The sequence below is a fragment of the Gekko japonicus genome, unplaced genomic scaffold (assembly GCF_001447785.1).
Source record: "Gekko japonicus isolate JY-2015 unplaced genomic scaffold, Gekko_japonicus_V1.1 scaffold1284, whole genome shotgun sequence".
NCBI lineage: Eukaryota > Metazoa > Chordata > Lepidosauria > Squamata > Gekkonidae > Gekko > Gekko japonicus.
Genome location: NW_015169212.1, coordinates 472,328 through 496,896, shown reverse-complemented (window position 1 = coordinate 496,896; position 24,569 = coordinate 472,328). Strand labels below are relative to the sequence as shown.

The following is a 24,569-nucleotide window of genomic DNA, read 5'->3' as shown; positions in this document are numbered from 1 at the left end:
ATTAAGTAAGTTAACAAAGGAAAGCACTTGGAAGTTTACTCTCTATATAGAACCCAAAGTACAAGTATGAAGTCCATCCTAAGATGGACCATTCAGACAAATTATTTCTTATTGATACAGAGCTTATGCAAAAGTCACTGTAGAATGTGGAGAAACAGTTTGATTGAATCCAGGCATAACTCCATTGATTTTAATGGGTCCCACTTCTAAGTTCCAAATAAACAGGGCTAAATATTCCAGACAACCAACTCAGCATTTGTCCAACTGTTCTTATAACTGTACCACTGAAGACTGCAGGTAAGCAATGAATTCCTGTTGAGTGCTCCCCCATGAAAGAAAAATCCTGGCATTAAGAAAACTAGTACATCAGGGTAAAGGCTGGTCCTTCTCTCTGATTCCCATAGTTTTCTGTGGGCTAAGAGGGTAGCAGTCAGTCATGTGATTCCCCAACTACTGCCTGAAATAGTCTAGGCCAGGAGCAGTTTCACCATAGGACTGATTTATTTGAGTTATATCTCACTTTTCAACCATAAAATCCCAAAGTGACTTACATTTTAAAAATACAATATTAACTTCTCTCCCCTTCCTTCATATAAGTCCCCTAATATTACTAAAGTAATGACAAAACTTACTCTAGCTACTCTCAGAACTATCTGTGCAAATTTTATTTAAACTGAATGTCAACACAAATGTTGTTCCAAGCCAAGGAAACAATTTATAGCTTGTCTGAGGGCGCCAGGTGGAATGTCACAGTAGTTGCTTGGCTTTTAACAGTGGCTACACCTGTCATGCTGGTCTTATTTCTGTTCACTCTGCTTATAGGAGCAACTGAACAGCTGTAATAACTTCATATCTGTGCAGGCTGGACTGGGAATTTTAGCCTTCAAAGAGCATCATATCTCCCACCTTGCTTCTCAGTGTCTAAAATGAACATTAGCAGATCTGATTTGGGGACAGTGTGGTTTCTCAAATCAAAACTGATGCATGCACACTTTCATGTGCAATTATTAGCCTTGTCGGGTGGGGGGGAGAATTGCTTCCTCTTTGCCTGTCATTTTCCCAACCAGGGGCAATAATAGCAGGGGGTGGGGTAGGAGGTTAAACCACCTCTTCCTCTACACCACAAGCTTGATCCAAATGGGGCCCTCGTGGGTGCTGCTAGGAAAATCTGTTCATGGGCATCACGTCTAGTTTGTGTAAACATTAAAAATGGTCATTGCCTAGTTAAAACATGAATTGTAGCATGGTTTAAAAGCCATGAAACAAATCTGTATATATTAACTTTAAGAAAACCAGGCTAACTGCCCCTTGCCTTGCTTTCAAGTTAAGGCAAGGCCAGAGAATATCAGGATGGTATTGGAACTTGTGGCTTAGTGCATTGGTCTTAGAACAAAGTTTGAGTCCAGTGGCACCTTTCAAACCAACAAAGTTTAATTCTGGGTATAAATGTTCATGTTGTGCACACACTTCTTCAAGCTTATACCCAGAAACTCCTTTGGTCTTAAAGGCATCACTGGACCCTAGCTTTGGTCTGTTGCTTCAGATCATCATGGCTACCCACCTGAATCTATCTGCATCTGTCTTAGCGATGGGAAATTCAGGTTCCATTCCCTGTGAAACTTGCAGAGTGGCTTTGAAGAGGTGAATCTTTCCCTGGCAAACATACTTCCCAGGGGTTTTATGAGACCAAACTGCTACTCTGAGTTCTTTGGAGGAAGGATGGGTTATTACAAATGTCATAAAAATAGGAACTTTAATGCAGAGCTATTTTAAAAAAAACATAGATGAACATTCTGTGTACTCATTTTTCAGATATAAAATTTTTTATAAGAATAATATTGAGCATGTTCAAACAGCACACTTAAGAATGTGAGCAGTCTAGTTGTGCCTTAGTACCACTAGAAAGTGCTCGGCATAAATTTACTCTGACACAAAATCAAAGGTGTACATATACTTACTTGGGCCTGGGTTTTGATTCTCCTGCAAGAAACCACAGTGGAGATTTAAGATGATAAGAAACAAAAATATTTTCTATGGCTCTTCTTGGAGACAAACTGTAGAGATACTGCATTCTAGGTTTATTCTGGCCTGCACTGAGGTCTATGCACCTGCTTTTATGGGTAGAAATGGTTTCAGTTGCTAAATTATAGTGCAGATTTTAAATCTCTCTTTGTTATCATACTGAATGCACTCTGCCTTTTGATATTCCTCCATCTCCTTCCCCCACACCTTTCCATGCAACACAATTTGCTAAACTATACATGAAAATAATAAAAATCATAATTAAAATGTCATGTACAGATTATCCTCTTTTTTACTCATGACCCTTCAGATGACTAAAATTGCAGATGTTTTCTCTCTAATTCTTGCCTTGGTTGCTCAGATTAGGTTGCTGGTTAAATCAATTCTTGCTTTGCTTGGTGTGTGTAGAGTGGTAATGTTCCTAGTCATGCTATCAGCTGGATGGTGCTCATAGGATCACTGATGACAAGGCACATATCTTTTCAGTGTGGGTGCTTTTCTTCCATACAGCATACTCCTGTAGCTCGTTAAGTGATGATGGACACTCTAGATTATCCCTTTCCTGAAAGTAATCACCTGGTAAACCTGAGAACCAAGAGTATTAGCAATCTAAAGTTTGCTCAGAAGGTGGCCATAATGCAACCATGAAACCACTTTCTCATTTACCTTCTTCTGGTTCTTTAGAATGCTCCTCATGTTCTGCTTTGAAAAGAGAAGAAAAGAAGTTTCAGACAAGATATACCATGCAGACAAAATTCTATACTGAGTCCTCACTCCTGGACTGAATGAAACAGTTGATTTCTTCTAAGCTGTGCTACGGAATTCCTTGCATGCTTTGTAGTTCATTCATTCATTACTAGGAAGGTTTACATTGCTGGCATTCTGGGAATTGGTAACTAGAGAAAGCAGCACTCCTTGTTTTAAATGTTGACAGCGGCAGATACTGAGGGTTGGATTCTGGTGTGACATCAGAAACAAAACAAAAAGCTATAGTGTCATTAAAGTAAAGGTAAAGGTTCCCTTGCATTAAGTATATCAGAAACAAAGCACAAAGCTATAGTGTCCTTACAGAATGTTAAATGTTTTGTTTTTCTCTCTCTACAAATCAGCTTGCATCATCGTTATCATCTCACCAAATTTTGCACTTTTATAAATAAATGTCTTTAAAGACAGGCTATCCCTGAATTAATGGCCAAATTCTGTTTTTTTGCTCACCTTAGATGCCCGTATTCATTCTTGGCGCTTTTCTTCTAGGCCTATTAAGAATTGTACGCTATGCTCTTTAATTGCTACACATGTAAATATTTCTGAGATAAGAGTGAAGATTGGTGTAATAGCTACTAATGTCACAAAGGCATTGATGGCTCTCTCAGATGGCGATATAATCCTTTGGAATTGTTAAAATGGAAGAACAGGAGAAAGACACTCTGCCAGCTCCCTAAATATTGTTTGTTACTTTGTTCTCCTATTGCCAATAATATGCCTCCTGACCAGGCTGATAAACACATTCAAGCAAATACACAGAGATATAAAGACAGGCTTGAAGAGATAGTGCACATAAAAAGAACGACAGCTGAATGCCAAATTACAATTCATTGTTGGACCGGGCTGTTGTATTTCCCATTTAGTTACTGGTGCAAGATTTGGCTCACGCAAGGTGCTTGCATACCACCAAAAGGCACACCATCAAAATGCTTCCATCAGTTTGAGCTGCCTCAGCAGAACATCAGTACATGCCTTCTGCTATGGTTTCTCTTTCACCTTCCTTGGTGTCTTCAGCTGGTTCTTCTTGGTCTATGGAATAAAAAGACCAGAATGAAATTAGCATCTGAGGAGTTTCATAGCAAGCTGACCATAATTGTATATGCTACTATGGACCCCAGTCATTGGGAAGTTGACCAAACAAGAAAAGAAACTGGGAAAGATGCCACAATCTTCAAACAGAGATGAGTGAGAAAAAAGAGAGCATAGTGGTGCTGTCTACAATGGAAAACTTCTGGGAACATCTAGTGCTGCTTCATGATGACTTCATGGGTGTTTAGATGAGCTCCATCCCTTTTCAAGAGGAGGCCTCTTAAATGTAGAAGCAGGCTGCTCAGCATACATCTGTCCAGGAGCTTCCCACACTCCTGGTGCAGCTCATTAGATACTCAAGTATAAGGGTAGAGAACAGACTGTTAAACTACATGTATGATGTGGCAATGATGGGTCCTAGGCCACTCAGGCCATTCAAGGTTGCCCTTGCATTCACATATTTCTGCAGTGTCATGGTGTGGGTGGGGCTCACTAATGAAGGCTGAAAACTCACATGTGCTTTTCAAGTAAACATGGAGGCTGAATTTTCTTTAGCTCAGCTCTGAAGTATATGGAACAGTGTACAGGGAAATCATCTTTGAAAATATGGGCTTGGGTCCTAAGCAGCATGAGTCATGCTAGAGGAAGGCAACTCCCCCACCTCCCCCATCTCACTGGAGCCTTTTTTGACACCCCACCCCAATATTCTTCTGTTGCATCAGTGGACCAAAACAAGCAGCATGAGTTGCAACGGGCGGTGGTGATCGGCAAAAATATCACCTTTCCTTCCTCTTCTAACGGGAAAGCCATTCTAATGGAGGAACCGTTGCTGCACCAGTGGAACAGCACCATAAGAGCTCAGCCAAGGACAGTAGTTTATCACCAGTTAAAATTACCACAACCAACTTGGATTAAGGCAGGGGTCCCCACCATGGTACTTGTAGGCACCATTGCACCCACCAACACCTTTCCTAGCACCCACTATGTTTTTAGAAAATGGACAGGGCCAGGTGGGATTTTTGCTCAGCAAGGCTTCTGATTAGCTATTGGAGAGTTGATTGGCTGTGCAGATATTTTTTCTAAAAATAAATTTATTTATTTTTATTTTTTTTAAAAAAAAATTGCTTTGGCAGCTGCTCTCACAAGCTGAAGGTAAGCTGTGACAGCCATTTTGTGGCTGGCTAAAATTCCCATGGCAGCCATTTTGTGGCTGTGCCCGGCACACCATGTCAGAATTCCAAAGGTGCCTCCATGTTAAAAAAAGTTAGGGACCTCTGGATTAAAGGTATGAACTTCAAAGGCAGAAATCATGGCCTCCAGGCAAGCCTGAGTTCCCAGAACATTGTAATTGAAATCAGGGGAGATGAGTATTTATAGAAGGAAACGTCTCTCAGCAACATCCCATTTTAAGTACCAGGTGGAGTAATAAATGATGGCAAATGCTTGGCAATGGTAGTCACTGAGTATTTATTACAGTCTACAGAGGTAGCTTCTGCTAGAAAAGTACAGAAAATTATAGCTACTTCTCTCAGACAAATAGTTTTTACACAACTTTAACCATTATGCCTCCTCCAAAGGAATCGTGAAAATTGCAGTTGGTAAAGTGCTGAAAGACCCCTAGATCCTTTTCAGAGAACTACACTTTCCAGGGTTCCTAAGGGATGACTGTCAAACCTGTTTAAGTCTGTAGTGAGAAAATGCTGTTAAGGGTGATGCAGAGCACAGGCTTACACATGAAACATCAATGAGCAGCCAACCCCGTGTATTGCTGGCAAGCAACAGTAAAGTGAAATGAAAATGAAATGTTCTACTACCGTCTTCCACCTCTATCCATTCTTCCTCTTCTTAAGCAGGACAAGCAGGGAAAGCGAAAGGGAATAATTAAAGATTAGCCAGGGATCACAAAAAGCTGTGATGTCAAGAGACAGCATCTATAGAAAGGATGGCTTTCTTAGTGCACACTTCACATGGGTGTTCTCAGCCAGCTTTCCTGTGCTAAGCATTTATTAAGCCAGGCATTAGCAAAGCCACAGGATATTGAGTTCTGGAGTACCCAGAACTCTCCTAGATTCATATATACATAGAAATAAGTAATTATGCCCTCATTCACACACAAAGAGGAGTGAGCTGCATGCAAAAATGCCAGATACATTGTTTGGCTTCTGGTGAATTTATGTGAGTAGCAAAAATTTCATTCCAAACTGCTACTTCTATCTGACATATCAGCTATCATCTGAGTTGTACTGAGACTATTCACATACACATCCTAAAGTCAGATTGTGTACTTTTAGAACATGCTAAGGAGAACCTCCCCCACCCCTGTAATTTAAACCTCCGTTTCCCAAGGTCCACTATTGCTCTTTCTTATGAACCAGCCCAGTCATGGAGATCAAAAGACCTCCATCCCTACCTGTTATTAGAAAGACATGAAAAACAATTTTGGCCCCGGTCACACGTGCCAGAAAACGCAGGGGGGGGCATGGCTATTTGCGGTGATGCAATTAGACCCGCGACAACACAATCAGATGCAGCGGCAGCAAACCACAGTTCCGTCCCTCAACACATGCGCTTCAACGAAGACGGGCGGAGGGGAAAAGCCACGGCGGCGCGATCACAAGGACGGGGTCTATCGCCAGCCCGTGGCAAACCATTTGCCAGTACTTTTGGTCAGGTATTTTTTAACCACGCATTTTCAGCAGCACTCCACAGGTTGGCCCTCCACGGGTTGGCCATGGGTGCGCTATGCCTGCCAGATGTTGCAGTGTGATTGCACCCAGAAAATCTGCCCACCATTCATGGCTCTCCCGCGGCAAATTCGCCGTGTGACCGGGGCCTTTATTTCGGAAAGTATTTTGCTGCTATATACTGTCAGTTCTGTCTTTGCCTTTGTTTGCTCGTTTGGACTGGTGGCTGAATTTTTAGTGGTTATAGTTTGCAGTTTTCATACTAAATAGTGCTTTTTAAAAATATAATGCAATTATTGATACCTCTTGACATATTTATCATTAGCCGTTTTGGGCCCTTTGAGGGAAGGGCAGGATATAAACATTTTAAATAAACAAATCTTACCTTCTTCCACACATTCCTCTGTGACAAGCCAGAAGAGAGGGAAAGAGAGAGTACTGTTAGAGCTACAGTGATTATTTAGAAAAACGTTTTGAATTGAATAGCTCTTGTCCCCTTACCTTCCTGCTCCCTGGAAAGCAAAAGGAAAAACACCCAAGTTAGAATGACGGCTGTTAAAAAAAAAGATTGCACTTAACAAACATAATTCCTCATGACTCCCACCATGTACACTTTAGAGAAAGATGTGTTAGCATCCATTCCCTCTACTCAACTGCTTGTCCAGCAGAGGGCAACATTTAAAGTGCTACTCAAGCCAGCAGTAATTCTTCACAATAAGACAACTCTGGACACCTTTAATCCTTGGTTCAGGCGCAAATTAAGTGACTCTCCAGTCCTTAGTGCTGATGAACAAATGGAGGCCCCATTTACCTTCACTTTAAGAGAAATGCAGAGCTGGGCAAGAATGTGATGGTGGTTGAAAAACCCTTTGGGCTGGAACAGCTTTAGCATGTAGATATAATGAGTTGGAACCAGCCTACATTTTCCAATGGCAAAACAGAACTATCCTGTCTCCCTCCTCCCACTGCAGCCCACTGATCTCCACCAAATGCCTCCCCTAGGAGACAGGAAAGACACAACGGGAGGGGGGGTCTGCAGCAGGAAGGCGGAATCAGCAGAAATTGCCAGTGTAGTCAGCATCCAACTGAATCAGTACTGTTAGGCTCAGCATTCTTTGTCATAGATTCTTAACTCACCTAAGGCTGCGGTCAGACATGCCATCTGGTGTGGAGGGAAAGTGCCCCTATTACCCCCTGTGGAATTTGACTCATAGTCTCACAACCACACATCCCTTTGTGCTGTAGGCACGCCTGTCACTACATGATCAGATGCCCTGTTCAGGTGAGGGGAGGGTTGCCTTTTGTTTCCCGTGAGCATAAACGAGGAATCGAACCTCCATGTGGAGGGTTCCCCAAGGAGTATGCGATTATGCACATACTGCTAAGCAAGGGGGGGGGGAAATGGCACCAAGTCAGGATGGAATGGGCAGACCCTCCCGATGGCTTGAGAGTGTGCTTGAGCAATCAGACTAGGGAAACTCCATCTGTGGTCTGTCGGCAAGTGTTAGAACTGGACTTTCCCCGGTGTCTTTTAACTCCATTTTCGCGGTGGGGCAGCATGGGGTGCCAATGACTGTGGGACCTTTCCCAGATGCTGCTGTCTGATCATGCACTTGAGATCCATCAGGCATTCGCAGCTGAGCCAGATCTAAATGCACGTCTGACCACAGTCTATAATTCCCAATGCGCCCTGGGAAGAGACAAAGAAGTTTAAATCTCTGTAGTATATGTTGTAGTCTATATGTACATGTCCGTTTCCTTCCTTTCTATGTTTTCCACCGCTGGACAACTGGGTACTGGCATTCAAACCACTTTTGGCTTCAGAGCTTTGACAGCACCTGTTTAAAGGTGGTACTGCAGGTTCTGATCCACAAGTGTACCTATCCACACTTCTCTACTCTGATTGACAGCCTGTACCTTTTCTCCTATCCGTCCAACAATTCATCTAATTACTTCCAAGGTCAAACACGCCTCAGCAAACAGCATGGAGAGTTTTCAGGCCAATGCCAAATCACCATAGGATGGAAGGTGTGATGGTGGCCTGGAAACTCTCCATGCTATTCAGGAAATGCCTGTGGCAAGTATAGTTTATTATTTTATTTTTTATTGAATTTATGAATCACCCACCCTGCAGGCAGGCTCTGGGCAATTTACAGCCTTATAAAACATTTAAAATACAATTAACATATAATTAAAGTTATCAACACTAAAAATAAATTAGAACCAATCCATGCTGTGCTTCACAGCTGTCCTTCCTTTTTGTGTCTTGGTACTTGCTTATAAATACATGTCAAGCCTTAGCAAGTGTTGTTTCATATTGGACTGGGCTCCCTGCGTAGTCTCCCCTTGCCCACAGTCATAGTTACTGTGTGATTTGCTGTGCAGTCCTAAGCAGAGTTGAAATCAATTGAGCTTAAAAGGTTCTAACTTTGCTAAGGACTGCACTGTTGGTTATTTATCTTTCGGTTATTGCCCTTCCTCATTGTTTGGGACTCCAGTGATGTACCCACCACTGTTTTCATTCCCCAGCAGAGGAGTCCCCAAGCTTTTCAAGCCTGCAGACACCTTGGGAATTCTGATGAAAGGTGGTGGTTGTGCAGCCACAAAATGGCTGCAGCTGGATGTATAGCCAACCACAAAATGGCTGACATTAGAGGTGGAGCAAACTACAAAATAGCTGCTGCCAGAGGAGGCACCAACCACAAAATATCAGTGAGTGAGGTTATGCATAACTCTGTACTAAATCTTTAATATTTCAGGCCAAAGCTCTGCTTAACAAGAAACTTCTTAAAATGAACATATTGTTTAAAAGCATTTTCTAGCTTACACACAGTTTATCTTCAGTCACACTGTGAAGATCCTTTTACTGTGGTAGTAGCTGCTGCCAAAACAATTATTGTTTAAACTGCACAGCCAATTAGATCTCCAATGGCCAATCAGAAGCCCTGATGGATAAAAGTCCATTTGGTCCTGCCAACATTTTAAAAGCACTTGGTAGGTGCTGTTTGTGGGCATCATGGTGTTCATGGGTGCTATTCTGGAGACCTCAGCCCTAGCAGATTCAGATGGCACTCGTTTTCCACTGCTGAATGCTAGGATAAGAGCCATTTAATTAACATGCAGATTTATTGTCAGTTTATTTGGGGGGGGACAACCATTAAACTTGAAGTAGCATGAAATCTATTTAACATGTTAATTAATTACTTTAGCTTCATCTGATGCATCATCTGGAGATGCTGCTCAAATTACTGGAAAGAATGGGTGTTGATAAAAATGGGAGGCCATGGTTGCATTACAAGGCGGGCTATGAAAGAATTTATTTATTTTATTTATTTATGCTTTGGTGTGGCTACATTAGCCGGGAGTGTTTAAATATAGAGCAGCCAGTGTATGTGTTGGTTCGAATGATGGGTTCTGGCTGGCGATCGTTGTACCGTACCGGAGAAGTAACAGAGCTGAAGAATAAACCGCATTCTTGCTGAATCACTCTCCGACTTCTTTGTTAAGCGCACGACTTAACAATTGGCGACGAGGATGGGATTCTAGTGCGGGTAGGCAGCCCCGCTAGAGCAGACCCCATGTCGGACAATGAGGAAATCGCCGAGGCCGGCCAGCCACAGGCTCCACCCGCTCTGGTGGCCCCGCCTGTGCGCATAACGATGGCCGCGAGCAGCCAGAAGTTCGAATGCTTCGACCCGACTACTGAAGACTGGGACTCTTACCTCACAAGGTTTGAGTTCCATCTGGAGGCGAATGACATCACGACGGAGGAGAAGAAGAGGGCGACTCTACTCAGCTCGTGTGGAAAGAGCGTTTTTGACATCGCCCGGTCACTGGTGGCACCAGATGACCTCAAAACCGTATCCTTTGAAAGCTTGACAGACAAGCTGAAATCACATTTCTCTCCACAGCCGTCGGAAATCGCCTGCAGGCACGCTTTTTACAAGCGGGGCCAGAACGCAAATGAGTCCATAGCTGAGTACGTTGCAGCTCTTCGCAAGGCAGCACGGCCTTGCAACTTCGCGAATGTGGAGGAGGCCCTCCGAGATCGCCTCGTTTGTGGTCTGAGAGACGAGCGACTGCAGCAACGCTTGTTCGCAAGAACTACACTAACGTGGGCCATCGCCTATGCCGAGGCTGTCGCCGCGGAAGCTGCTGACAGGTCAACCAGGGAAGTGAGACAACGGGTCGCCACAGCTGATCAACGCGTCCACCAGCAGAGGGCTAACGACGCAAGCAGCGACTCCGATGATGACGTCTGCAAAGTGAAGGCGGGAACGTCCAAGCGGACCCAACGGAAGCCTGCCGAGTGTACAGCATGCGACGGTTGCGGCGGGAAACATCGGCGCGAGCGTTGCTGGGCGAGAGACCTCGACTGCCGGAAGTGCGGAAAGCGGGGGCATGTTGCCCGGGTATGCAGAGCCGCAAACAAGTCTTCACCAGCTTCATCTCCCCGCCGGCACCAACGTCCCCGAGCCGCACCGAAAGAAGACACCCGCCAGATGACAGGGAGCCTGTCGTCAGAAGCCACAGCCACCGTCCTAAGCACCGAGAGCCGACAAAAGATCCACGTCGTTCTCCATCTCGACGGCGCACCGTGTGAGATGGAAGTGGATTCCGGGTCGGCGGTAACCGTTTTGTCTACGCAGACGTGGCACAAGCTGTTCCCAACACGAAGTCGGCGGAGGTTGCGAGCTGCGGACATCCGATTGTCCGATTTTCAGGGAAATCGAATCCCTCTGGCGGGGAGGGATACGTTCACAGTTAATTTCAAAGGGAAAGGTGCTGTGCTTTCATGTTTGATCGCTGAGGGAAACCGTACCAACCTGCTCGGGTTGGACTGGTTTGAGCCTCTGGGTATTGCTGTTGTGGGAGTTAATAACGTTGTGGAAAATAAATGGGCTGTATTATATGCTGAATTTCCTGAAGTGTTTGGGGGCGGATTGGGAAAGTATAATGGTCCCCCAGTGTCTTTTGAGTTGGATCCTGCTATACGCCCTATACGCCTAAAATACAGGAAAGTGCCCATTCCGTTCAAGGCAAAGATCGAGGCTGAACTCGATAAGCTACTTGAACAAGGGGTGTTGGAACCAGTTCCTTGTAGTAAATGGGAAACCCCCATTGTTACTCCAATTAAACCCGATGGGTCAATACGAATTTGCGCTGACTACAAGTGCACGATTAACAAAGCCTTGCAGCAGCATTCGTACCCTGTACCAGTCATTAGCCACGTACTGGCATCACTGGGAGGAGGGAAGGTATTCGCCAAACTCGACCTGGCCCAAGCGTACCAACAACTCCCCGTGACTGAGCGGAAAGAGTATAAATGTCCAAATAAATAAACAGTGGCTCCTCAGAGACATTCCACACTGGGATGATAGTGTGAGAGAACAGGGTTACACCCTCTGTCCATGCTCCTTATACCATGATCCCAATCTGAAGTGGGCCACACTTGGCTGCAATTTACGAAGATATTCCAGAGCTCCAGCAATGCATGTCCTCTCCTTTGCCCCAATAACTTACTCTGACAGTTGTCAGTAAGAAACTACATGCACAGAGAGACATTCTTTATAAGCTTATGCAATTTATTTTTCTCCTGACTTGTTGCTCTTATTGTAAGGCAAGCTGGAACTGTAAGTAATGATAGTCAATGGTGAATATAACAACCACTTTAAACCAGATTATTACAACCACTTCAAACTGCATCTGATACAAAAGAAACCGTAGCATAGCTCTCAGTACTTCCCCTCAGTGAGTGTTCATGTGATAAGAGCCAGGAGGGCAGATTCATGACAGCATTTTCATTCAATTTGATTGCACTATCTCTGGGTGAAATTGTGTGCATAAAACACGCACTCCATATGCATAACACATAAAAAGCAGCGGGATTTAGAAGAATGGAGTAGAGAAAACATAAGGAATGAGAATTGTATGTACAGCCATACAACCCAAAGCAAATGAGATGATAGAGACTTAGGGTTGCCATGTCCCCTCTAGCTACTGGTGGGAGATGGGAGGGGTAGAGTTTGCCAGATCTAGGTTGGGGAGCACTTGGAGATTTGGGGATGGAGTTAGACTTACTGAGGCCTAGTTGTGGCCTGTTCTGTTAGTTGGCAGTTATGTTCCAATAAACACAGTCCTTATGACCACTAGTGCCTCCAGCACTGTTAATTTCCCTCAATAAAGACATAACACTTCCTCCCCACAGGGCATTGTTATCCTTGGGGGTTTTTTTTGGGGGGGGGGAGTTAAGAAGCCATTCCCCACAGCTGTTGTATGGCTTCAAGGAACACAGGAAAACTAGCGTAAATGAGTAAAGAAACATGTGTAGTTTGCCTCTCAGCCTTCTCCTGCATGGCAAAAGGAATGGTAAAGCTTTTTAGTGGTTGTAGATATCTCCTCAATGGGCCTTAGTGTTATGTATTGCATTGTATATAACTACTATGTGAACTGTGCCATTGAGACTTGATTGTAAATACTGATGTGTGAATCGCCTGATTGAGATGCCATGTTGAGCTTCATCCTGGGCTAGGATCCTAGTGTAACCAATAGGAGCCCTAGCCCAGAAAGTGTCTGCCAATCACCGTGCAGAGCGGGATCGCTTGTGATTGGTTGTTATTGCTTCAACCTCATAGGTTGCCTTATTGTACAGGGGGTGTGGCTACATTAGCCGGGAGTGTTTAAATATAGAGCAGCCAGTATATGTGTTGGTTCGAATGATGGGTTCTGGCTGGCGATCGTTGTACCGTACCGGAGAAGTAACAGAGCTGAAGAATAAACCGCATTCTTGCTGAATCACTCTCCGACTTCTTTGTTAAGCGCACGACTTAACACTGTTGGTGGGCATCACGGTGTTCATGGGTGCTATTCTGGAGACCTCAGCCCTAGCAGATTCAGATGGCACTCGTTTTCCACTGCTGAATGCTGGGATAAGAGCCATTTAATTAACATGCAGATTTATTGTCAGTTTATTTGGGGGGGGACAACCATTAAACTTGAAGTAGCATGAAATCTATTTAACATGTTAATTAATTACTTTAGCTACATCTGATGCATCATCTGGAGATGCCGCTCAAATTACTGGAAAGAACGGGTGTTGATAAAAATGGGAGGCCATGGCTGGATTACAAGGCGGGCTATGAATGAATATTTCTTAATGGCATCAGCTAGATCTTTGGGGTCACACAATAGGTAATGTGAGAAGCTGATGAGTGAGTGTCAGCAGGGCATCAAAATAGGTATTAAGAATTTCCAGAATTGCAAACATAACCAAGATACAAGCAGCTTAAGCTCTCAAAACAGTCTATTGTTCTTGGATAACTGTATGTATATTTCGTCCTGTTCCCAAAATCTTTACAACACAAGGGCTTATTATGCTAGAATTTTATAATGGGTGCTCTTCATCCTTGTCATAACCTGAGTAGGGGCTGTGTTCTACCTGTTGCTAACTAGAACCTGGAAAAAGAAGACAGAAGAAGTGGTACAAATCCCTATATTCCATTCTCCCCCCCTCCCCCCCCCCCTTTCCCCCCGGTTTGAGAAACTTGTTTTTCTCTAGCCCTCTGTAGATTTTGTGCTGGCATTCTGTTCATGAGGAGCAGGATCCCATTAGCTGCACATTTCAAAAACATGATACACGAAGTTGCCATATCATGTGAATACAATACAGCATGGATTTTCTATGTGGGTACAGCTTCCATTCACATGAACCAGAACTGTAATTTTCTATGATACCAGTTTGTATGAGTGGAAATTGGAAGCTCTACTTGCAGGGAAAATCCACACGTTGCCTACTTCACATCATTCAGTGACCATGTGTTTTAGGTGTATTAGGTGTCCCGATACAAGCTTCTGGTGGGCTTTGACTCTGTATAAATGAAATGCTAGTGTTACCTCTGCAGGAGATTTCTCTCAGGCAGTATGCCTGTCTTAAGGGAGTGACCACTAACCTATATTGCTGTTGGGGTTTCTTAATGATAGGATAAGTTCTAAGGACTTGTGTTGTCCAAACTTTTCTTGGGTAATTGTGAGTATGTTATTAGTCATATTTTTTCTGGCTGCTTGATTGGTTTTGTTTTAATGTTTATGTAATTCTTCCTTTATTGTTGATTTCTTTTATTTGTGATGATAAAGCCTACTGTTATTCTTGTTACAACACTGGATTCCAGTCGTTTGAGATGGGCCTATAGATGTTTCAAATAAATGAATAAAATTTAAACTTAAATATATCCAAGTGTGGGTAATTGACCTCTGATATGAGTCTTGCCTTCCACTGAAACCTGCCCATCCCCTGAAATAAACTCTCAAGTAGCATTCCTCATCTAAAAGCCAAAAGCCTCTCCTTAAGATGGTGGGACAAGCAATGTGGCTATTTCCATATAGGCAGGGGTCATTTCATAGAAAAAGTGGTGCAGTAGCTCATTAGCATAACTCATTGGCATAACTTATTTGCATATGCCACACACCCTGACATCACCGGATGTGTGTCAGAAGGCAACACCCACCGCTCAGGCTCCACTGGACTGTTTTGGATTGCTAGCTATCAGAAGGGGAGGGGGGAACGTGCAGATCTGTCCTCGCAGAGGAGGGAGAGCTTGTACCTGAATAAAACTTGGTCTTAAAGGTGCCACTGGACTGTTTTGGACAGGGGGGGCTCTGCAGCTTACCTGGCTGCTTCTTGATCTGACTGAGGGCTGCTGGGTGCAGGAGGTGGGGCTTGTTGCATGTGCCCGCCTCCTGGGCTCTTTACTGCTGGAGCTCTGCTCCTGTGCGCTCCTGCAGGAAATGACCTCTGCATATAGACCTGCATTTGAGGTACCCTGTACTGATTTAGCTGGCCCAGGCTAATCCGAGCTCATTAGACCTCTGAAGCTAAGCAAGCTTTGATCCTTGTTAGGAGTTGAGTGAGAGACCACCAAGGAAATCAAGAGTTGCTATGCTAGAGGCTGGCAATGGCAAATATCTTTAATTTGTCCTTTGCCTTGAAAAACTTACGGGGTCACCATAGCACTTCCCACTTCCATGAGGCGCCCATGAATTATATTTCTTTCAAGAAACTGTTCTTTTATTTATTTATTTATTTATTTATTTATTTGACTTCTATCCCGCCCTTCCACATGGGCTCAGGGCGGCTGACAGGAGGCAATTGCCATACATGACAATAAAAACCAGATAAAACAATCAATTACATTTACATTTACATTTAAAATCGGTGCTCACAAAACAACATCCAAGATGGGGTCTCCAATACAATGTTTCAAAATTCTACTAGCTCTACTTGATCAGTCTGTGCGATGTCCGTTCTTCAGTTCCAGGGCCAGCTCGCATTGCCAAAATTGGCAGCACGGTGATGGTACAGAGATGGTGGCGGCTCCTACTCAAAAGCCTGGCGGAAGAGCTCCGTCTTTTTATTTGTTTCAGCAATAGGCATGGATAAGAAGAAATGCACCATAACAGCGAAAATCAACCTTTATTTAATACATTACAGGGATAGTATCTTCTATTAAAAAGCTGGTAATGTTCTGACACATGCCATACTGCATTACCCTTTGAACTCATACAACCTGATTCTTATTGGAGCTCTTCAAATGATAGCCTAACCATGGGCATCTGGTTAGATGGACGTTTAATCTGACTGGCAAAACTTTTGAATTTGCCACAGGTCTCTCTTTTCAAAGGGAGGGTATGCAGGTTACTGAAGGGTGACATGGGCCGATTCTGCATTGGCTTTTCCCTCCAATGGTTCACCAAACTCACATTGAAACAGAAATTACCCTCTGCATGCATGCTGCTTTGACTTTCTTTGGTCATTGGATTTTATGGTACCCTCTACACTGCATGCCACTTTCACTCTCTTTGATCATTGGGTTTATGGTACCTTCTGCATAGATTTATGGTCATTCAAGGGTGAGTTTACAGTCAGTATGGCATTGCACCAGGGTATTTGAATGTAGTTTTGAGCAGCACATTTGGTAAAACAACAGAGGGAAAAGCTAGTGCAGAATCGCCCATGGTGAGTTTCTTTTGGTGACAGAAGCTTTGAGCACTGCTTTCTTCAGGGCTCCCAAAGCATCTCAGGTGATCTGCTATTAATAAATATTCAAATATTCAGAACAATTCCATGTCATGATGACTTGTTTCATCCCTGGACCATAAAGATATGAATGGGAAATCTGAGTCACCATACAACCACTGCCATCATTATGAGTGAACAAAAAGCAACCACCTGACTAGCACACTTATGGATCTGGAAAACAAAGGGGGGGGGAATTGGGCTCCAAACACTTACTCTTCATATTCCTCAATGATTTCCTCGGTGTCTGACATTTTCAGTTACCTGCCATGGGAAAAAAGAGGGGAGTATTAGAACTTGCAAGAGAGCCACAAAACAGTATTGTTTAATTAGGTAAAGGTAAGTCAAATCCGACTCTAGGCATGCAGAGCTCATCTCCGTTTCCAAGCTGAAGAGCCAGCGCTGTCTGAAGACATTTCCATGGTCATGTGGCTGGCATGACTAGACACCAAGGTGCACGGAACACTGTTACCTTCCCACCGAAGCGGTATCTATTTATCTACTTGCAATTTCTTGCTTTCGAACTGCTAGGTTGGCAGGAGCTGGGACCAGAGACGGGAGCTCACTCCGTCTTGCAGCACTCAGGTCTTGAACTGCTGAACTACCAACCTTCCAGTCTGCAGTTCAGTGTCTTAACCACTTGAGCCACCACAGCCCTTATATTGCTTAATTATTATTTTGTACATCTACAGGTGGAGCCTGGAGATCTCCCGAAGTTACAACTGATCTCCAGACTATAGAGATCAGTTCCCCTGAAGAAAATAGCTGCTTTGGAGGGTGGACTCTATGGCTTTATACCCCATTGTGGTCCTTCCAGGAATTTCTAAACCAGAGCTGGCAACTCTCTGTATGACCGGTAATATTTAGATATCACAGCAGTCCCAATCTGAATCAGGCCCTGCTGCATTTTTTGTCACCAGGAACTAGCAGCTACAGTATAGCTGCAAGTCCCCATGGTGAACTCATGCAGTTTGTAATGTCTAGTTGCTCCCCATGTCTGCCTTCCACCATTTGTGGGGAACAAAGAGGAATGAGAGCCTTTTATTAGCATACTTGAGAAATAAACTAGAACAATTTGTTGATCTGTGTTTCTCCCAAACCATCAAAGCTCACTGGGGATTGTGGTCCTGAGTTATGTCAGACCCTTTTAAAAACAATGCCTGAAACCAGGGCTATTTTGGGGTAGGAACGCACAGGAACGGAGTTCCGGCTGGCTTCAGTTGGCCACACCCACTACAGCCAAAACCTCTGCATGCCAGGCTACAGAGGGAAGGCTTGGAGAGCGACCTCCCCCTGGCGACTCCAAGGTGGGCGGGCCAGGGGGGGCCCTGGAAGGCTTGGGGAGGCATTTAAATGCCTCCCCATGCCTTCCCTGGCTTGCCCAAGGGCTGGCTTCCCTTCCCTCCAAGGGCCAGCTTGCCCGGGCGCCCCGCAGCTGCAGAGCACCCAGGCAAGCCAAGGAAAGGCAGTTTAAACTGCCTTCCCTTCCCTTCAATGGGGGGCTTGCCCGGACAAGCCACCGAAGGCATGGGGGTGTGGCCTAAAATGCTAATGAGTTGCACTGTCATGGGGTGTAGCCTAATATGCTAATGAGGTTCTGCTGTTGCATGTGGCCTATTATGCTAATGAGTTCCTGCTGGGCTTTTTCTACAAAAAAATCCCTGCCTGAAACAATGTCATCTGCTCAAAACCATATTTTAAGAATGTCTCTTACCTTTCGCCAAGCCACTGAAATTATGGCTACCATGGAATTTACAAGAAGCAAGCAGATGGCCATGTATCAAATACTTCTACTGGCATAGTACTAAACAACCATGACAACCAAGGAAATAAATTTTCATCATTATTACAATATTAAGTTGAAGGCTGAAAAACTTCCTTAGTCCCTCATGGTGTTAGCCCAAAACATGCTGCTGATGCCTGGAATAAACTGTACACAGTCAGAAAGATGTATGCACTGAAATAAGAGCTAAAAAGACACTGCTGTTTTAAGCTTTCCAGAAAACAACACTATCTACACTTATCTGATAGTTTTCCAGCCAGGAGTTGTTTGGATTCTAAAAACATGGCCTTATTTTATAACTCCAAATGAAGCCTGCCTTTTCTTCCATATATCTGTTGCTCAACAGCACAGTTATCTTAAAATAGGTGACAGGAGATTAGCCACACTGTCACTCAGCAGCGATAATGAAGAGCAAGCAGTGTTGTATGATGTAAGCTAGCAGTGCACACAGTGATTAGAATGAGGCCTGGCTGAAGGAGGAGGCATGCTAAGAGGGGCACAAATGTAACCTGAGGGAAAGCCTTTTACTCTCTTTTGTGATTGTGCCCTTATAATGGGGAAAGACCTTTGCTCTTCTTTCCCATCCACTTAAAAAAACAAAAATCCTGACCTCATAAAATAGCCTATATTAGTTTCCTTTTGTGTTTACTTCCGTTTTCTCCATACTAATGGCTGAAAGCAAGTTACAGATTCAAGAAAGAAAAAAGGAAGCATTGCCTTGTATCCTGTCTAGAAGTTCCATAGGTGGCAGGGGGGATGATTTTGACCTCCTCTGATCCTCCCCCAAGCTATTCGGAGGGGGCATATCTTAGGGAAAGCATTTTGGGAGGTATTTTGGGCACCTGTGCAATTGGTAAATATCATTCCTCCCATCCCCCTATGCACCCACAGAAACTCCAGAAAGGATTAAAATCAGTTTGGTGTAGTGGTTAAGTGCACGGACTCTAATCTGGGAGAACTAGGTTTGATTCCCCACTCCTCCACTTGTACCTGGCTGGATGACCTTGGGCAGGCCATAGTTCTGGAGCAGCTGTTCTTTAAAAAAGAGCCGTTTCTGTCAGAGCTCTCTCAGCCCCACCTACCTCACAGGGTGTCTGTTGTGGGGAGGGGAAGGGAAAGGAGTTTGTAAGCCACTCCGAGACACCTTTGGGTTGTGAAGGGTGGAGTATAAATCCAATCTCTTCTTCTTCTTCTCTTCATTAATTAATTTACCTCCAGGTGGGGGGTGGAGATCTCCCATGATGACAGTTGCTCTCCAGAAAATATAGATCAGATCCTCTGGAGAAAATAGCTGCTTTGGAAGGTGAATTTTATGGCATTATGCCCCAAACCCAGCCCTTCCTAGGCTCCACCCCAAAAAACTCCAGGTATTCTCTAGGTGAGAGTTAACAGCCCTATTTATACCCTACTATTCTCCACAACGGGGGCTTAAAGTGGCTTACGATATTGTTCTCCCCACTTCTACTCTATCTTTACTACAACAACCTCCCTTTCTTTCTATTGGCTAATGTGTTATGCTCCTCTTCCCTTTCTTCTGGGGCCCTTTCTGCACTCGCCTTCTAATCCATGTTCACCGTGGTGTCCTCCAAGCAATTCTGCACTAAAACTGAATTTAACCTTCTTTTTAATCCAGCCTCCCCCTTCTGTACTAAAACGGATTTCAATCTTCTTTTCATTCCTGTTTTTTTCCCCATTCTCCATTACAATACCTCCCTTCAATGGTCAGCCTGGTTTCAGCCTGCTGTTTCCCTGGGTTATTTGGATGCTGTTTGCCTTGACTCCAATACTGAGAACATCTGGAATAGCAGGCAAATGCGGAAAGGACTCGCTGCCACCACAAGGTGACTCAGATCCTTTCCACACTTGGATCTCATCCCTGGTTTTATCAGAGTTCTACTTGCGACACAATACCTTGCATTTATCCCTGGTTATAACAACATCCCTTTATCCTGGGACAAGTGTGGGGCAAAACCCGGTGACCTCAATGTAATGTGGAAACCAAAAATACCCTGAGATAATTACAGGGGTGAACTCAAGTGTAGTGTAGAATGTAAGTTCAGGGACAGGGCTAAACCACTGAGCCGTCATGGCAAAGTGGTGATACAAACCTCCGTATCCCAGATCCTACTTTGTCACTCTTACCACTATATCCCAGTGGCTCTCAATTAAGAGCAATCACTTCAGGAATCTATCTTAGGTTAATTCTTTGGGCCTTTCAGAGGTTTTTTGAAAATGTACAACATGTCTTTTGAGCAATCTGCATGAACATAAGAACATAAGAGAAGCCAATGTTGGATCAGGCCAATGGCCCATCTAGTCCAACACTCTGTCATACAGTGGCCAAAAATACCAGGTGCCATCAGGAGGTCCAGCAGTGGGGCCAGGACACAAGAAGCCCTCCCACTGTTGCCCCCCCCCAAGCACCAAGAATACAGAGCATCACTTGCCCCAGACTGAGAGTCCCTATCTATACCTTGTGGCTAATAGCCACTGATGGACCTCTGCTCCGTATGCTTATCTAATTTCCTCTTGAAGCTGCCCATGCTTGTAACCACCACCACCACCTTCTGTGGCAGTGAATTCCATGTGTTAATCACTCTTTGGGTGAAGAAGTACTTCCTTTCTAAACAACACTATGTTTCTAAACATATCTGCCAGGATATCTGACCTATTTAAAAAAAATGGCAGTTGTGGCAAGCAGAGGGTGAAGAAGGACCCACAAACTGAAGAGCTAAAACATTTACATCAGCAACAAAGAAGTAACACTGGCTACAGCCTAACCAAATCTAATTGATTAATTAAGTCATTTGGAAAATATTCATCCTGCCTTTTTCCCTGTAGGAACTCAAGGCAGCTAATCATATCAGTAGGTTTCAGTAACAGAGTTTTAACATGTGTTCAACTTACATATTAAAAGTTGCTGGATATGAAAGTCCTAAACATGACTGGTTAACAATCATTTTGCAAATAATTTCTAATAGAGAAGCTATGAGAAACAACTAGGACTAAGAACTTGTTCTCTTCTGGATTTTCTAGGAGCCTGAAAGAATCTGATTTAAAATGTTTATTTTAATTTTACTTCTTTGTATGCCCGCCCTTCTCCAAAATAGTGATCCAAAGTGGCTTACGTTGTTCTCTCCTCAATTTTATCCATACAACAACCCTATGAGGTAGGTTAGGCTGAGAGTGTGTGACTGGCTTTCAAGGGAAAGTGCCATGTCTGAGCAAAATTCTACTTGCCAGATTTTTTTTCTCTGTTCTGTTCAAGCTAACAGGTGTTGTTCTCGTCCCCAACCATTAGTCCACCAAGGTCATTCTATCAGGCCTATTAATTAGCTCACTGGTTTCAGCTGGACACAGATGGGGTGTGTGGGTGCTCATTTTCCAGAAGACTCTTTGGAGATGGCATGGTGATTGGTTGAAGGAAGTCAGGAGATCCATGGCCCCAGGGGTCATTTTGTAGAAAAAGAGCTGCAGGAGCTCATTAGCATAACTCATTAGTATATGCCACAACTGCTGGAGGGAAGGAGAGGCGGTTTAAACCATCTTCCTTTCCCTTGGCTTGCTCAGGATCCCCGTGGCTGCAGAGAGCCCGAGCAAGCCAGCTTCTGGAGGGATGTGCATTCGGTTCATCTGAACCAAACGCACCCCCGAAAATGGCCCATTTGGGCCCCTTTCAGGCTGCTGTGGTCCGAATCAGATTCTCTGATCTGAATTGACTTCCCGCAGTTTGGCCTATGGGCCATTGAAGTCAATGGCAAAAACATAGGGTATATTCTGGGGGTTGGAGGAGATGGGGTTTGAGGGAGAGGCTCCAAAATCACAGGGTAGCTGCTGGAGCCTCTCCCCAAGATACCTGCCATGTTTCAGGAACATTGAAACAGGGGGTCCAATTCTACGGGCCCCCAAATAGGTTGCCCCATCCCCTCCATTTTTCTCTATGGGGGGGAGTTACTTTTGGAGGGAGGGCTCTTTAAAAGGTTATGGCCGCAGTCGCTGTTCTCGGCGGCAGCTGCAACACCCACACGGGGGGGAAGCGGGGCGAAATGTTCCCTTGCCTCCCTGAGCCCCGGGGTGGTAGCCTTGGACTCGTAGGGGTAATTTCCATCGCTCGCGTGTGATCACGCTCGGACATCACACGCGAGAGGCCATTCTGGCTTCCCCAGCTCTTGGGAGGGGCTCTTTTTAAAGTTATGGCCGCCGTCACTGTTCTCCGCGGCAGCTGCGACGAGGGGGGAGGGAAGGGTGAAACGTTCCCTTACTTCCCTGAGCCTCGTGAACTCGTAGGGGCAAATTCCACCTTTGGCGTGATGGCAAATTCCACCTCTCGCATGTGACATCACACGCGAGAGGTCATTCTGGCTCCCCCAGCTCTCGGGAGGGGCTCTTTAAAACGTTATGGCCGCCATCACTGTTCTCGGTGGCAGCTGCAACACCCGCGTGGGGGAGGGGAGGGGCGAAACGTTCCCTTGCCTCCCTGAGCCCCGATGTGGTGGCCTGGTGGTAGCCTTGGACTCGTAGGGGTAATTTCCACCTCTCGCGTGTGATCACGCTCGGACATCACACGCGAGAGGACATTCTGGCTTCCCCAGCTCTCAGGAGGGGCTCTTTAAAAAGTTATGGACACCGTCGCGGCGGCAGCTGCGTCACCCGCGGGGGGCCGGGCTGAAACGTTCCCCTGCCTCCTTGAGCCCCGGGGTGGTGGCCTTGGACTCGTAAGGGCAAATTCCACCTCTCGCGTGTGATGCCCAAGCGACGTTGCCACTCGGACATCACACGTGAGAGGCCATTCTGGCTCCCCCAGCTCTCGGGAGGGGCTCTTTAAAAAGTTATGGATACCGTCGCGGCGGCAGCTGCGTCACCCGCGGGGGGCCGGGCTGAAACGTTCCCCTGCCTCCTTGAGCCCCGGGGTGGTGGCCTTGGACTCGTATGGGCAAATTCCACCTCTCACTTGTGATGTCCGAGCGGCGTTGCCGCTCCCACATCACAAGCGAGAGGTCATTCTGGCTCTTCCAGCTCTCGATAGGAGCTCTTTAAAAAGTTATGGCCCCTGCCGCTGTTCTCGTTCCCTAGACTCCCTGAGCTGGGGACATCACGTGTGAGAGGTGGACTTTGCCCCTACGAGTCCAAGGCCACCACCTCGGGGGTTAGGGAGGCAAGGGAACATTTTGCCTCGCCCCTCCCCCTCGTGCAGGTGTTGCAGCTGCCACCGAGAACAGCAACGGTGGCCATAACTTTTTAAAGAGCCCCTCCTGAGAGCTGGGGGAGCCAGAATGGCCTCTTGCGTGTGATGTCACACGCGAGAGGTGGAGTTTGCCATCATGTCAGAGGTGGAATTTGCCCCTACGAGTCCAAGGCCACCACCCCGGAGCTCAGGGCAGCAAGGGAAAGTTTTGCCCCCACCCTACAAGGGAACGTTTCACCCCACCCCTTCCCCATGTCGCAGCTGCTGCGGAGAACAGCGATGGTGGCCATAACATTTAAAAGAGCCTCTCCCGAGAGCTGGGGGAGCCAGAATGGCCTCTCACATGTGATGTCCAAGCGTGATCACACATGAGAGGTGGAATTTGCCCCTACAAGTCCGGAGCTCAGGGCAGCAAGCGAAAGTTTTTGCCCCCGCCCTACATGGGCGTCACAGCTGCCGCCGAGAACAGCGGCGGCAGCCTTAACTTTTTAAAGAGCTCCTATCGAGAGCTGGGGGAGCCACAATGACCTCAACGCCGCTCGGACATCACATGCGAGAGGTGGAATTTGCCCCTACGAATCCAAGGCCACCACCCCCAGGTTCAGGGAGGCAAGGAAATGTTTCGCCCCGCCCCCTGCAAGCATCACAGCCGCTGCCGAGAACAGTGGCGGCAACAATAACTTTTTAAGGAGCCCCGTATGAGAGCTGGGGGAGCCAGAATGACCTCTCGCATGAGAGGTGCCATTTGCCCCTACGAGTCCAAGGCCACCACCCTGGGGCTCAGGGAGGCGGGGAACGTTTTGCCCCCCCCCACCGTGTCCCAACTGATGGCTGGTGGGAGCAGGGGGTGGGGCTTATGTTCCCGCCCCCTGGGCTCCTGACTGGCGGAGTGGTGCTCCGGTGCGCTCCGACAGGAACCGAGGCCTGCATGGCCCTCATTGTCTATAAAATGCCATCTGTCTTGCTAGGCCTGATTCCCATTAAGTATTCTATTTCTCGTCCCTATCCCTTGTTCCCACGTTCACCATA

At 45.6% G+C, this 24,569-nt stretch overlaps 1 protein-coding gene across 4 annotated transcripts in view; it reads right to left on the bottom strand.

Annotated features, from left to right (window-relative positions):
* Positions 1-24,569, bottom strand: part of TNNT2 (troponin T type 2 (cardiac)) — a 48,209-nt gene that overhangs the window by 15,516 nt on the left and 8,124 nt on the right. For all 4 annotated transcript variants that reach the window (XM_015416370.1, XM_015416371.1, XM_015416369.1 and 1 more), the window contains exons 2-7: positions 16,789-16,836; positions 7,002-7,012; positions 6,886-6,903; positions 3,760-3,816; positions 2,689-2,721; positions 1,959-1,980 (exon numbers count right to left, since the gene is read on the bottom strand). In XM_015416370.1, coding sequence (XP_015271856.1) covers positions 1,959-1,980; positions 2,689-2,721; positions 3,760-3,816; positions 6,886-6,903; positions 7,002-7,012; positions 16,789-16,826 — 179 coding nt within the window. In that variant the 5' untranslated portion in view covers positions 16,827-16,836. The remainder of the gene's footprint in view (positions 1-1,958; positions 1,981-2,688; positions 2,722-3,759; positions 3,817-6,885; positions 6,904-7,001; positions 7,013-16,788; positions 16,837-24,569) is intronic.